General features: G+C 29.2%; 1 protein-coding gene across 1 annotated transcript in view; it reads left to right on the top strand.

The window, feature by feature from the left end:
- LOC107168114 (uncharacterized) overlaps nt 1–9,537 on the top strand; it is a 95,538-nt gene extending 86,001 nt beyond the window's left edge. The window contains exon 3 of the mRNA XM_015517414.2: nt 6,532–9,537. Within this exon, the coding sequence (XP_015372900.1) occupies nt 6,532–6,869 (338 nt within the window). The 3' untranslated portion in view covers nt 6,870–9,537. The remainder of the gene's footprint in view (nt 1–6,531) is intronic.
- The last annotated feature ends 6,517 nt before the right edge of the window (nt 9,538–16,054 follow it).

Genomic DNA, 16,054 nt, shown 5'->3' with positions numbered 1-16,054 from the left:
GGGAATGTTTTACTTTTGACCCCCCCCCCCCCCACTCACCAAAAAAAAGTATCAAATAGATTCACTTTCTAATCTAACAAGGTACTGAAGTCGATAATCGATGCGTTTTTACTGCCCCAAAACGTGATGATAGATACAAAAAAACATACTTCATCATGGTAAAATCAATACATTCTTCGCTCCACTCAGAATCTAATGTAACAATAATTAAAATTCAACACATACATTACACTCTAAAATGACTCTCAATGATGATAGGTACACTTGACACCTGAAGTATACAACAGCAGAGCGGTTACAAACTTCCTCCAATTTTTTTTTTTTGTTATTGTTATTATTTTTTTAACGGGTAACAATTCGATTAAACAACCTATATATAGGTTACGATAGGTTATCGTAACCTATATATAGGTTACGATAGGTTATCGTTAAAAAATCATATGATTATATTATTATATACCTAATGAATTACACGCCCGCGCGAATTATGCACCCATTTTGTGTACGATAAAAATAACTAGTTGGTTTCTGTATAAGTGAATAATCTAAAATTAAAATTTTGTTTTCCAAAACCATCATTTCACATTTTCCAATTAATATTTAGACAACCGATAATCGTCAATGTTCGCGTATCGGGCGATGTCTCATAACATTATTATCATCTGTACAAATTAGATTTAGATCAATCTATATATATATATATTTTTTTTTACATTCGTCTGACGGTAATGACTTATTGTAATCAATAATGCCATTAACTGCAACCACGACGTTTTTTTTTAAAAAAAAAAAGATAGATTTTCAATAGACTTCATGTACCCTCGCTCATACCACTATGCAGTGTACAAATATTTAATACTGTTAAATAATCATAATAAATATAAATATGTTGACAATTAAATTTTCATTAAAACTAGGACTTATACAATAGGTATCGCGGTTCAAAATTACGTCTGTATGTATATATATACGCTGCTATGTATATATTGTATATGTAGAGGAGGAGTACATACTCGCGTAAAATGTAATTTGCGATTTTTTTTTCTTCCACTCTACGTGTCTCTTTATCGTTTTGTACACTCGTTTGAATAAAATATTAATTCAGAGTATCACACAGACACAATACCACGATGCTCGTGAATATCGTACCTATAACCATAATGATATAATGCATATTATTATAATGTGCATTCAAAAATAAGTTGTATTGCGTATTGGAGGTACAGTGGAGGTAATTGCAGCAGCAGTGAAGGTGTATATATACAACATGAAAAGTAGGTATAACAAACCTGCAGCTCAAACATTTTATACCTACATTCGTTGAATATCTCTAATACATGTATGAAAGGTGTAACAGAAAGACCTGACGAATAAAATTAATTTTGTTCTAATCAATATGTAAACATTTTTTTGTCTTACATAATATGTATAAAGTTTTTTGACGCTCGTGTTAAACTGATAGGTAATAAAAAAAATATAAATTTTGTTAAATTTTTTTGGAAAATTCAAAATAGTCAATTTGCAAATCTAATTTTAATATAGAGTAAATTAATTTTAAGTTTAAATACTTTGTTCAAAAGACTATTTTTGGAAATTTTCAGATATAAGTAAATCTTAAATAATTTACTGTACTTGCACCTAACTTTCTACATTTTTTTCATACGTTTTACTTATATATATATACATTTTTCATTTGGCAGGTCTTTCTGATACACCATGTCACCCTATGTCCTAACCGAGTATAGGTATATGAAAATAATTCAATATTCTAATGCAATCGTAATTTTCGTCTTCGACATTATATCGTATTGAGACAATTGAGTATAATATAATTCGCATCCTATCACGTGATGTATCTACGACTGTTATTATAATATAGCTAAAACTGTTATATGCAATTATATACGCTTACAAAAAAACAATGTTAACGAGATGGCATAATTATTATAATAATATTATACTATATTTTTATTATTATTTTAAGAGAATCAAAACACATCGATTTCATTTAATTACTAAGATAAAATATAATACGTTTTATACGTCATATTTATTTAGCCATATGGCTGAACAATTAATGAGAGCGACTGGTATGCGTTACGATTAGGTACAATGATAATTAATTATTAATTATACACAATATCAAAAATTATAAACATCATTTTATTGAGACTTCAAGCATCCTTATTATGTCACACAATAATATGTTATAATGTATTATAATATTATGTAACTTCATTCAAGCTGAATTGATAAGTGATACGATGGCTGCAGCACAGTGGCATAATTAAGGAGTGACGAGGGAGATAGATCCCCATCCCCCCCCCCAAAAAAAAAAACTTTTAATTTACTGCTAACATTTTATATTTGGTGGGGTAGATTACTGTATGAGGCTTAACTACAGATTTTACTAAAAACATATAATTCCCACCCCCTCAAAAAAAAAGACCAAATTCATAATTACGCTACTGCCGCATTAGGTTGCTGATCAGTGTTAAATGTTAAATTATTACAGTGATTTCATAATATCAACACAAAATAGTATACCTTACATAATATTGACAAAGATGGTCTTTAACGCCGCAAGTTTAAATATAATTTAAGTTTAGTTAAAAAGTTAAGTGACTTTTAAATAAATACCCAACGAGTTAGGTATTTGTTTTTTTAATTATTTAATACCTACATCTAATTTACGAATTAAATAAATTGTATTCCATGTTATCTATAGTTATTAATCGGTTAATCAATTATAATAATTGTATATTTGTATATTATGTATAATTATTTAAGATAATCAAAACACAACGATTTCATTTAATGATTGGAATCAAATATTTTACCTACGTCACATATATTGAATAAAATAATTCAATAGGAGCCTATTGCCTGTAGTTGGTATGCGTTTAACTTTTAAAACGATTCCAACTTATTATTACTTATGCGCAATACGTAAAATTATTAATTTATCTCACCCAAACATAATAAATTAATTTCAAGTCTCTACTCTCTCTACATATTATCTTTATTAGACCCAACAGACATTGGTGCCGTAATCTCTTTAAAATTATAATCAAAACAATTTATTTAGCTTCAGTTAGTAGGATTCTATCATTGGCCTACATTTCAGTAATTTTTCTATCAGAACTCTAATTTTTCTGTTTTTGAATATTTATTTGATTTTTCGATTTTAATTGTTCTACTTTGTCATAAATTGTAAATTTACACTTAAAATTAATTAAATTTTCGATTAAAGTTCGATTGTTTTTTTGCTATTGATTTAAAGTAACTTTTAAACGTTTAAAAAATGTAACAACTATATTCTATATTAATTTGACTTAATGAATTATAAAAAAATTATCAACTTCTCCAGCCTTGCAGATTGACCTTATAAATGTATAATTTATCTTTATTTTTTTATTTTTTTTTTTGGAAACAAAGATAATAATCAAAGGTTATAATCGAACAATAATTCAATCAACGAATATAAACTATTGAAATTTATGATAGTTTAACCATAAATTCCAATGTTTTTGTAAATTTTTTTTCTTTTAATTTCTTTGAAAACTATTTTGAGGGATTCCAATATAAATTACTCATTATTTATAATATAATAAAATACCGCATTTTGTATTCGATTTAACCTAGCCATAGTAGCCATATATATGTATTGCAGCGAATATTGTTAGTCCTCGATAATTAATGTTTCCGAGACCAAACGATAACTAATAACGTATAACAGAACAAGTTAAGCCTCTGCCTACATGTAATTCCCGATCATCGACTAAAACATATTATGATGATTATTAATTCATCATAAAACGAATTACGATTAAATACGTATATTTGATGTGGCTGCTGCTCTTTTCATGTATACATTACTTACAGTTCATATACAGTCACATTAAACCCAATGGTTTTCTTGTTTTCGTTTAAGCATCCATAAGCGAATCGATTAATGATGCTTCGCAGTTCACACTATGTTTGTTCGTATAAATTATGTAATTAATAGAGCAGCTGCAGTCGCATGTGTTAGATCACGGTTGCAAAATACCTACCGCATTACTGAAGATTACTGCAACGACTGCTGCAGCGCTGCGCCATCTTCTTGCTCAGTTTTTTTTTTTTTAATTTTTATGCATGTGTCTAAATTTTTTCATGTACTTATGCTTAATTATTTTCAATAGTGAAATTAAGTGCGTGTTTATTTATTCACTTTTATAGTATAAACTATAAAGACATTCTAACCCTACAGTTACGTGTACCAAAAAAATTAAAAATTAAAATGCCAATACGATGTATGCATAGAGTTAGGTACCTATAAATTGGACATTTCTTAAAAAAATAAAAACAGAGAAAGGCAAGTCTCAATGTTAATCTTATACCTAGTCAAATATAATATAGTACCTATAGAATAAAATAATAATAAGATTGATTAAAATGTACTATAATATTATATCGTTTATCTATTGGTCAACGATTAGACATGCATAAACACATTGCCTATCGATTAAACATTAAACGGTTTGATATTTTTTTTTCTCATAGCAAGACGATATGTTTTGACAACCACATCCTACTGTGAACAGTGTGAGCTTACTATTAAAGTCTATATTATGTTTTTTATTGCACCACCTAATATAATGTAACTAACGAGTATCTAACGTGTATACGTATCTATATATATGCGTGTCATGTGGCCTTGTTGTCATGCCTATAATAATATAACTACACAATGATAATAATAATAATGTGTAATTTTTACTTCACTAAACGTTTATTCTCGGCCGTATAATATTCTATATATTTAAATACTTCTCCACCGAATCGTGAATCATATCAATGGTGTTATATATATATCACAACAAAGGTATAGGCGTCCGCAGAAATTTGTCCAGGAGAGTAGAGGCAAGTTTGTTAATACACAATAATACATAAAATATAATTTTAATCATTAACTTGGCTTGACATGTTTTTTCATATATTTATAATAGTGACAGTTTAAGTATAACGATTTTAAATTTATTGTATAGTAATTTAACATAATGCTCTCAGTTAAAAAAAAAAAATCCAGAAAGAAAAATGCCCTTTGGCATAAAGCAGAGCTTGAAATTGATTTTAAATATTTAAGTCCTAAAAAATAATTGAAGCAATTAAAAGAATAATAAAAAAAGCTGAAAAATAGAAATCGTTTATATTTAATTTAAAATAATAATTTTATAGTTTTTATACAAAGATTGATTTAAAATTTAAGAAAAAAACAATACAATTTAATACTCAACAGTCAACAATAGCTGAAAAAACAATAATATAAATAATAAATAATATCAGTAGTTAATAATTAATAAGTTATAACTTATAACTAATATTTTGTTTTCTCGGATCTAATATTCATACCCTCGCGTAACAATGAATATGTGGAACACTCGAACGGCGACAAGAATTGTGTTGATACTTTTTTGTCTTTATTAGTCTTTTGTTAAGTTATTTGTCCTGTCACAACTTTTGTGAATTTCAAAGCATTTGCGTCAAAATTAATTGAAATACAAAAAATACTGGTAATAGGCTTTTATAAACTTAATTGTGTAGTATCTATAAATAGTCCTCATCTCATCAGTGATTTTGTGTAGGAATGTACCGCGATCAGATTAAATTCAATGATTCTTTGTCGAAATTCCATCACATTCACATAAGTAAGAAGTTTTAACTATTTGTTATTCTCTTCATTCACACCATATCTCATATTGCAGCAGATTTCATGAATATTATATCAATATTCAAGTGCGCTTGGTGCGCAAAGTGCAACAGCTTTTATCATGATAAAAACTTTTCATTTAACCTCTTATTCATTTAGGTGCGATTAATGATCCAATAATTGTCTTTTAATGTGTTTAAACTGGAAAATGAGTAATAAGCTATATAATAATGTTAAGTATTATTACCATAAACAAGTGATGGAATGTGCAAGAATTTATTTGAGTCGGGCATACCATATAGGCAACTTAAAATACTTCAATATTTGGTCGTTCAGACGAATGCGTAATTATTGTTCGAAATATATTCAGGTCTCAGGTGTTTGTAGTTTTGTACGCTAATATACAATAAAACATAATATACATTGATTCATAATATGCACTGAATAGATATAAAATACGCTGCGTAAATATGTTATTATTATTGTCAAATGTGCATCAATAAGGAAATAAAAATCAAAAATTCTTAATTTTTTCAAAAATTGCAGTCAAATATCATGCAAAATATACATTTTATTTCTGATTATTACATAATATTATAAAAACATAATAATATTATATTTTTTAATTTAACTTTTCATATATTAATATTAAATAAAAAATATTTATTGAATCTATAATATTATGTAGTATTATACGGTCCAAAACATAGGCGGTTGTGAGAATGCGCGAATACAATTTATTTTAAAATCACACGAATTCTTTGTTTAAAACATCGACTTATCTACATTGTTATTATATTATGCACCATCGATGTTTTGTGTGTTTCCGGTTAACGCAGTTCAGCGGAGGAGGAACGAGAAGAATTCGCGAAAGTACGACGCCGACTCGCTGCCCAGCTACACGATTGTCACTGGATTGCCCACGTACGACGAAGCTGTGGAGCGCATGAAGGGCGGCAACAACTACGGCGGTGGCGCCACGTCCATCCGAGACAACAAGCCGCCGTCCTCCAAGCACGTGTCCGTGTCTGTGGTTCGCATCAAGGACGACGTTCCGACCCCGCCGAAGCCCGACCCCAAGTTCGGACTGGTGTCGCACAGCCTGTTCGTGCACGACGACGGGTGCAGCCACTGCCTGTCCGTCCAGGAGCTGTTGGAGACCTACAACGTGCGATAGGCCTGCTGCACGTCCACCTGACACCCCCCCCCCCCAACCCCATCCCCCTCACTGCTCTCCACCCAACACACCCAACCCCTCCACGCCCGTCGCGCCGCCCGACGTAACGATTTATTTGAATATCATTATATAACTATTGTTATTGTGGTTCGACATATTGTAGAGAAAATGTCACGCGATGTGATGACTTGGTAGACTGGTAGACGCGTGACGTACGAGTGCTGCAGTCGCCTACGATTTTCTGCACGGTTCGCACGCCTAATATAGAGTACAAGTGTAATAATATATCATATAGGTTTATTTTAGTCGAGTCATAATAACTAGTACCATATGATCAATAAGCCGTGTCCTGCAGACTTGTGTAAAGTCGATGATAATATTATATTATGATGTAAAAACGCGAACCGCACGTAAATATAACGGCGCCGGCCACAACGACACATAATATTATATTGTTTTATAATGTAATATCGTTATCATGCGTTCCGGCGAGATTCCTCTTTCCGGCGTGCGATGTACTTTATTCGTTGAACGGACTTTTCCCCTCCCGATAAGGTCGGATAACCATCACAAAATAGACTGGCTGCAGCGGTATAGTTGTCCGCATATAGGTCTCGCATAGGTTGCCGTTTCGCCGAGCATCCGATATTCTCATTCGGAAATAAGTGTTCCGACGGATCATAGCCCGATCGGTTCCCGTTTGAATTTAACATGTCTGGACACTTTACAGGTCAAGTCTGATCGAAGCTATATAGTGAAATTCTGTATAGTCAAGCATGTCGCAAATTTTCTTCGCATCGTCTTCAAAATAACATTAATTAACATCTTTTCTTTTCTTTTTTCATCAAAATACTGGTAAATATGAAAATTTATATTTATTATTGACTTTAAAAATCATCAATATTATAGCTTCAAATTAAACTAAAAACTCCAAACGGAAATATACAAATCATGGACTGATTTGGCTCGTGAGATGAAAGAAGTAGGTAATTAGATGCCATATGGAAACCAATAATGAATCGACCAACACCCATCAGAAACACAACGATATAATATGACAAACAATAAGATATTGACCAGTGGGTTCTGACTAATAAAGAGCTCTGCGTCGTCACCCACTGAATAAGATAGGTACTTAAAATCAAAGATCAGTTTGTCACTCCTTTAAAGTTTACTAGTAATATCAATAATTATCAGTTATTATAATACGTGAATAGAAAGAAACCTGTTTAATGGTAACACAATTTTTAAAACTTTATTAGTTGTAAAAATATTAAACAAATTCTTTGTTTTTTTAATAAAATATTATACTTTTGTTTTACTATTCCGTCACTAATGCATCTGGACTCACAAACTTACATCAAAATTCGTCAGAACCCTCTGTGAACGCACTTAGTTTGTCATAGAATTTGTTGGTAGCACACGATTGTCCGTATTCTTCTTCGAATGATGTTCAAGCAATTGTTGGCTATTGATTGATCATCGATTTTTAATAAGCAATGTTTTTCATTTTCATAAACGCAAGTACGCAACACGTTTTCACAAAGAATCGTAATTAATAATATTTGTTGGCAACATCCGTATCAACGCGAAATGCTATCGATGAGTTATATTATAACACATTTTAAAATAATATTTCACTAGATTCTGAACATTAATTTTATACATCAGCTGTATAATAATATCATATTTAAATGAATGTCTTTAAGTGCGCGTTTATTCAGCGTGTCAGATCCTATATATGTGTAAATTAGTGTAATAGTATAATTCATAATGATTTTTAAAAGCATAAATGATAATGACATACATAAAAATGTAAACGGAAATTATCGTACGAGTATTTTTAAAGTTAACTTTAGTCACCTCAATAGCGCACTTGCAGGTTGCAGGGTCTCAACCTCTTGCCCCCATGTTCACCCACTTGTAAACTACCATATCACTTCCAGTACCACGATACGAGATTCAAAAATAGTATGTGCACAACTTACTATTGTCGACATTTTAGTTTGAAAATCAAATGAAACTATTTCGACCAAGCTTTTATTGGAAAACTTTAGACGATTGTATACACCCCTCCTATAACGCAGTTGCACCGACTGCAACTCTCCATAGCCGTTATTAATATATACATAGATGCAAAGGTATTTCACTGTTTTATATTTCCTAAGCCTATTTATATATTGTTATGATATAGTTGTACCTAAGTGGCGTTTTAAAATTGTATGCATTAGTTCGCACCAGTCTTTTGAGTTTAAATTAAATAACACACGAACCTCGTTGACAATCAAAAACAAATTGTCTTTCGGTCAAATCGTGTACAGAAATTATATTAAAGATAGTCGCACACCGTTACAATTAGCAGAATACAATATATTATTCTTGTTGTATTACCTATGTCTTATATATATATAGCTTGTAGTGTAGAGTTTTATTTATTTTAATTATTTAATTATTTTTTTATTATTATTTTTTTTTTGACTGCCATCATGTAAACTATTATATGAATATATTATATAAATATAATAATTATTAAATGTAATATGTATTTTAATGTCAGCCGATAGAATTTCGCTTTTAACTAGCTATAATAATATAAAGTCATTTGATTAAGAGCCAACTGTGTGTTTCATTTTTAAATTATTATATGAATAAACATAATATAAACAAATTTGATTGCGTAATTTTTCGTCGAACCTTTTACCTACCTACCATCTACCGACCTGCCTACCTAAATAATAACAATAAATAATAAATTAGTCATCAGGATTTATGATGAATGGATACAAAAAGCAAGTTAAGTCAAAATATATATAGACAGAACATGTCGTCATAAGTTGATATTTTTTTGGTACAATTTTTTTTATAGTTAATTTCTTTATCGTCAAAACATGAACTAGCCAGACTAATGTCGTTTGCTTTTTAGACATTAAATCATAAAAATAAGTATCTCTGTTTTTTCTGTTTGTATGAACTTGTAAAGTTTAATAGCCGTGACGTGTATATACGAATATGATTTCAAACTACAGTAGGTACTCTTATCCCCAATTCCAAAGTATTTTTTGGTTTAAAAGCTATAAACTTTTGTTACTTGTTCACCTAATTTTAATTAAATAACACTGTTATTAAATGTACCTAAATCATTAATTAGGTAGGTATATTATTGTTTATTTAAGTTGATTTTCATTCATAAAATATAATATGTAGGTAATAACATTATGTTACAGGAAATGTGAACTCTTTTAAAAAATATTTATATAATATATTTTAGAATGTTATAGACATTCCTGTTCATGTTAATAAACTATGTTGTTGAGTTGTGTACAAATTTAATTTATTTTACTTTTTCAATTCGCACTAACTGTATAGCACGCTATTTCAATCATTTTTTCGTTACTTTAAAATAATGAAAATCACGTTACGTAATAACGCGTTTCTAACAAAGTAACGTTGTAAACCCTATATGTTACTATCGTAGTCAGGCGCTGATTTACGCAAATGCAGATGCAGCACTCCATCACAGATCTCCGTAAATTGTAAAAAATTTTCTGTATTAAAATTTTTTTTTAAATTAATTATAATTCCCATAGACCTTATACTAGTATAAGTCATTCCACACCTCAATACAACATATTAAAATAATAATAATAGAAAATTGTTCAAACATCGGAAATATTTGATACATAATAAGTAATAACTATTTATAGATTTCTTCCAGCCCAGTATTTACTGATTAACCCGTCGTTGGTGACGCATTTCGCTCCCACAGTTACCATTTTTAGAACCATTGGTTTAGGTTATTCAGTTATCGAAGGAAATGAATAGCGAAAAACATTAATTAAATGTTATAATTATAAATAAACTAATATAGTTATTGTTGTCAAATGTTGTCGTACATGTTAGCGTTGTGCCCGCACGTCACTGATCGCTTTAACATATATTGTTTATTTTATGACAATATTATTATCTTGTTATTTTATTATTAAGAATATTATGCTTTAGCCGTTATTTCATATTTTCATAATATTGTATAATTGTCAGTACCGTGGTTTATAAATTTGTACGCTCGTCGCTCACACGAGTTACACCTGTATTTGAATAGGTGTCAGGTGAGCGTTAATGTGATAATTTATAATATTCGAAACTTCTTTTTTTAAATATTCATGAATATTATTTAGACTTTTAAATATAATTGTTTTGAAAGTTTAATAGGCAATAACTAATATGTCGTGGCAGTATTTGAGCGGGGCGGTTAAACGAAAACTTAAATAAGGAAAATAAGAACAAAAAAAAGCTTTCGGGGTCTATGGATCGATTCTTTAATAAAATACTAGTTTTGACTTGTGGTGGTGGGGGTAAAGTGTAGGGGGCCTCCAAAAAAATTGTGCACTTGGCCCTAATTTTATTAAATCAGGGCCTGATCGTAGTATCGTTATATGTTAATATCCAACACGGAAAAAAAATAGAATATTTATAAAAAGTAGGTAACAAAACACAGGGAAAAGAATCTAAAATCTCGAGCCTCGTCCAACTATGTCAGACGCAGCTGCAGTAAATGGATTTCAAATTATGGTTCAGGTAAGGTATAGTATCGGACGAAGTATAGTATTTGATATTTTCGGTTGGTCAAAATTAAAAATTCTCATTACATTTCTTGATAATATATGAAATAAAATGTTCATTATTTATCATTGAATTTAAATATGATATGCATCATACAATTACTCATTGATGAGGTAAACTCGAAACCTACAACTGTACAACAGAGCACTTACCTTTTTCCCATTTATTATCGTCATTCTGAAAATTCATTATTTTGACACTTAAAAAAGACATATCTGATATTATCCACAGGACAGCAACCACCTAAGTGTAATATAATATTATTATGTCACATTCATATCACTTTATTATACATTACGTGAAATTGACAACAATATATACCTCTATATTTTACGGAACGAACATCAATTTTTCCACTTCACGAGATTAATAATACCACACAATATGGATACCATTTCACAAAATGGATACCTGATGGATACATATTAGTACTTTCTCCGTTACTTGTAATTAAAAATCTACTTTTGTGAAGTAATAAACTTTACGTACATTAGATAAAAACTAGTTTTGTTTGTTGCAATTTAATTCATTTTACGATCCATTACTATTTACTACATTAGACAAGTTTTACAAATTTATTATTATAACTAATTTTATTAACATATTAATTTTTTTAGAATTTTACTCATATTTTTTAACGATTGTCTATTGACCTTTAATATAAATATATGAATATATCTTACCTTGTATAATCTTATAATTATTTACTTGGAATTTCCAACATTCTTCAATGTTTTTAGTTCTTATAGATGCGACTCGTCACTTCACAAATCGAAAATTTTAATTTTGACACCACTCGGTGTTGGGGCTATCACGTTTTAACTTAGCCCGTCTTCTGTCCACAGGTTTTATATATCTATGTACCAAATTTCATCGTAATCGATCCACCCTTTTAGGAATGCATAAAGAACAAACAAAAAGAAAAAAATCCATTTTTATATAGATAGATAATTATTGGATCGAATATTATTAAATTATTAAGCTAATAACGTGGTGAAGTATTATAACGTATTATACGTTAAAACCTTCTCAGAGATTCGACCAATTCTAGACCAACTAAAATACATTTAAAAGTAATAAGTACAAAGAAGAAAAAAATGTGAAAAATGTGCAAAAAGTTTGGGCACTCGAAACTGGTTCGAACTCGAGATACATAGACATTTCGATACGTGGCAATAATTTTACGGCTTTTTAAATAGAAAATTCATAAATTTCTCATACATTCTTAAATTCCGACTTAACGTGTAGATTCTTTAAAAATTATATATAGCCCATAGTCTTTATTGATAAATGGACAACCCAACAAAAAAATAATTTTTAAATTCGAACCAGCAGTTTCTGAGATTAGAACGTTCAAACTTTTTTATCTCTTCAGCTTTATACTATAGTCTAATCTATAGATCCATTCAAAAGATGTCTTACCAGTAGCGTATCTAGAGCTCAATCAAGGTAGGGGCTATTTAAAATTTGTAATACACCACAAAATATTGAGAGGAATTCAAAATTTTCCATTTCTCATTTTTAACCGTACATTAATAATCAGTGTTGTGCATTATCTAGATAAGTTATCTAGATAAAAAAAATTAACTTTTTATCTTATCAAGATAAAATAAATATACACTATCTTTTTATCTTATCTAGATAAATAAAATAGTTATCTGAAAAAAATTATCTAGATAATTTTTTTTGCTATTTTTATTCGATTTCATTTTCAAGTTATAATAATTGTAAATATTTACACGTCGAATAATCCGTAGTATTTATTTTATTAATTTGAATTTATGCAATATACCCATATAAATATAATATAATACTATTGATTATAAATGTATAAATACCAAGTACCTAATGGCTAATAGTATTTGTGATCAATAATAATACAGAAATATTAATATGGACATCAACACAATTAAACATAGTTGGTTTCTGGAAACCATAGACCTATTAACTAATTAGTAGCTCGTTAATAGGTCTATTCTGGAAACATATTGTATTATTGGCGACTTTTTACTATGTATAGCAATTAGCAACAAGTCACTGGCCTAAACGTTCAAATGTTTCATAAATAGCGATATTTTATTATAAACTTAGATTATCATATGACTAAACGACTATAGTAATAAATAATAATAAAACCAACCACTGACTACTGAGAATAGCAAACAGACGACAGTAATTTCTAATCAGTAAAAATGGACAGTATGTTTTTAAAGATTTAGCTATATTTATAAAATATTATTAGCCTAAGTGTTGTTTGCAAATGTACTTAGAAAATATTAGAGAAAAGTGCAAATAATAGAAAAAAGAGAACAAACTTTATATTATTTTATTTATAAAGAAATTTCCATTTTACAAATGCAAGTTTTAAATTGTGTAAGTTTTTTCAATTATCTGTTTTTTATCTAGACAAATGTGGTTATCTTTTATCTATTATATAGATAGATAGATAGATAAATATTTAAAGTATTATCTATTATCTTATCTAGATAAATATTCAATGGATTATCTGTTATCTTATCTAGATAATTTTTTGGTTATCTTTGCACAACACTGTTAATAATTAATGTATTGTTTAACTAATTATTGCTTACCATTTATTTGCTATTAAAAAAAGAAAGTAGTGTGATATCTGTGTATTAACAACCGTGGTATATTCATTTAGACAAGAATAGGCTGATATCATTATCAATATTTTTTGGTAACATTGATAAAAATTTAAATAATTATAATTGATACACTTGATTTTTCAGATGTATTTAGAAGTTTAGCTAAAATCCAAAAAATCGATGCTAAAAAAAACCATTGTCTTAAATTCTAAATCAAGTTATTTTGTTTATTGACTATAATTGAAATTTGCATCACCACTTTGACTTTGTGTATTATGTATATGATGTATATCACTCAATATCAGTAATCATTTTTTTAAATTAATATTTGTACCAACACTTGTTCACTAATATTTATTTAATTTTTCATAAGAAAAACAGTAATACGGTCATATACGTTTAATTTATATCAATCAACATTAAATAATTATCTACTTATAGAATTATTGTATGATTTATTTATAAACTAAAAAAATAATTAAATGGGTATAAAACACCAGTAAAGCAAAAAAATTGAATTTATATTTATTAAAATTAAGAATTCCATCGAAAATTAAGCCGGGGCTCCAACGTTCATAAGCTGGACTCTAAATATCACGATGATTTTCTAGTACTCTAAATAGAGTGAATGCGACGTAATTAAAATTAGCAATTTCCTTGCACACCTAGAAGGATCACAATTCCTAATTTCAAGTGCATACGTCTTGTCATTTAGTAACTTCAGCTTTTATGATTTTGCTGGGCAGTTGGCGCCACTATTACACTATTACAACCCCTTATTTTCCAAAAATAATTCCTTAATGGATGTCTATATCATAATTACGTATGCTGTATAGCAGCGTTTCCTAAAGTGGACTATCTCAAGGGTTCCGTCAGATGTATGTGATGTCTGAAACATTTTTCTAAATTTGGTGTTCTAAGACGTATCTTCGACCATTGTTGATGTTTATATTTGTTCTATAAATCAATCGGTGATGATGACACAGAAACATGTAGACAAAATTATGGAAAACAAATGTTCGTGTTTGTTAGCATTTATAAAGAAATCACAGTGTCATCAAGAGTGTGATCTCAATGAATGACATACTTTCCTGATTGGCTTTTCTGTATGCACCACACAATATAGCACTAACGGTTCTCAGATGTTAGAATTATGTTGGGCCATAAAATTGACTAACATTAAACGTAAATAAAAATACTTATCTTGGCTAAGATGAACTGTATACGTACGTATTAATGCATCCAGGTATAATATCATTGCATTTCGAAGTAAAGGATAATGTTCGGGCAAATCATCATTCTAGCACATTTCAAAGAAACTGGTCAATGTTTTTGAAGATGAATCATTGACTCGTTGTAATAAGTTCTTCGCTGTAAAATACACTTTTTGATCGTTATCCAAATGTACGGCCAGGTAAACAACAGTATAGTATTTTTCATGTATAGCGAATGAAAAAATACGCCACATTACTTTATTACTGCTATCATAACGGGCCATTTGAAATTGAGTGATTTCATTTTCGGAATTTTCGGCTGCAACTCCGAACACATCCAGATTGTTGTAACTTTTATCGAGTATATTAATATATATTTATTTTATAATTTTATTTTCAATTTAGTAGAATTTTCCGTTTGAAATCAATTAATCTGTTAAAGATTTGAAAATTGTTTGAAATATATTATTTAAATTTAAAATAAACTAAATCAGTACACCTGGTTTTTGTAACGGATGTCAAAATTTGAATAGACTTGTTGGGTCCAATTCGATAATTTTTTATGAGTAGGTATTAGGTATAGACGTGTGTGCTGGGTGCTTAAATAATACGAGTATAATTAGAGGGGTTTTATTCACTCCGCTGTTTTATTATCAATCCTACTAGACATTTATTTGTATTGATTCCGCCAACCGTTCAATAATAACAATTTCAAAACTCATTTTTATACGGTGTAACACAAGGC

The sequence above is a fragment of the Diuraphis noxia genome, unplaced genomic scaffold (assembly GCF_037042655.1).
Source record: "Diuraphis noxia isolate RWA-SAM2 unplaced genomic scaffold, SU_Dnox_SAM2 contig0001, whole genome shotgun sequence".
Lineage (NCBI taxonomy): Eukaryota > Metazoa > Arthropoda > Insecta > Hemiptera > Aphididae > Diuraphis > Diuraphis noxia.
Note: the sequence above shows the minus strand (reverse complement) of the source record. Positions and strands in the feature narration are given on the sequence as shown.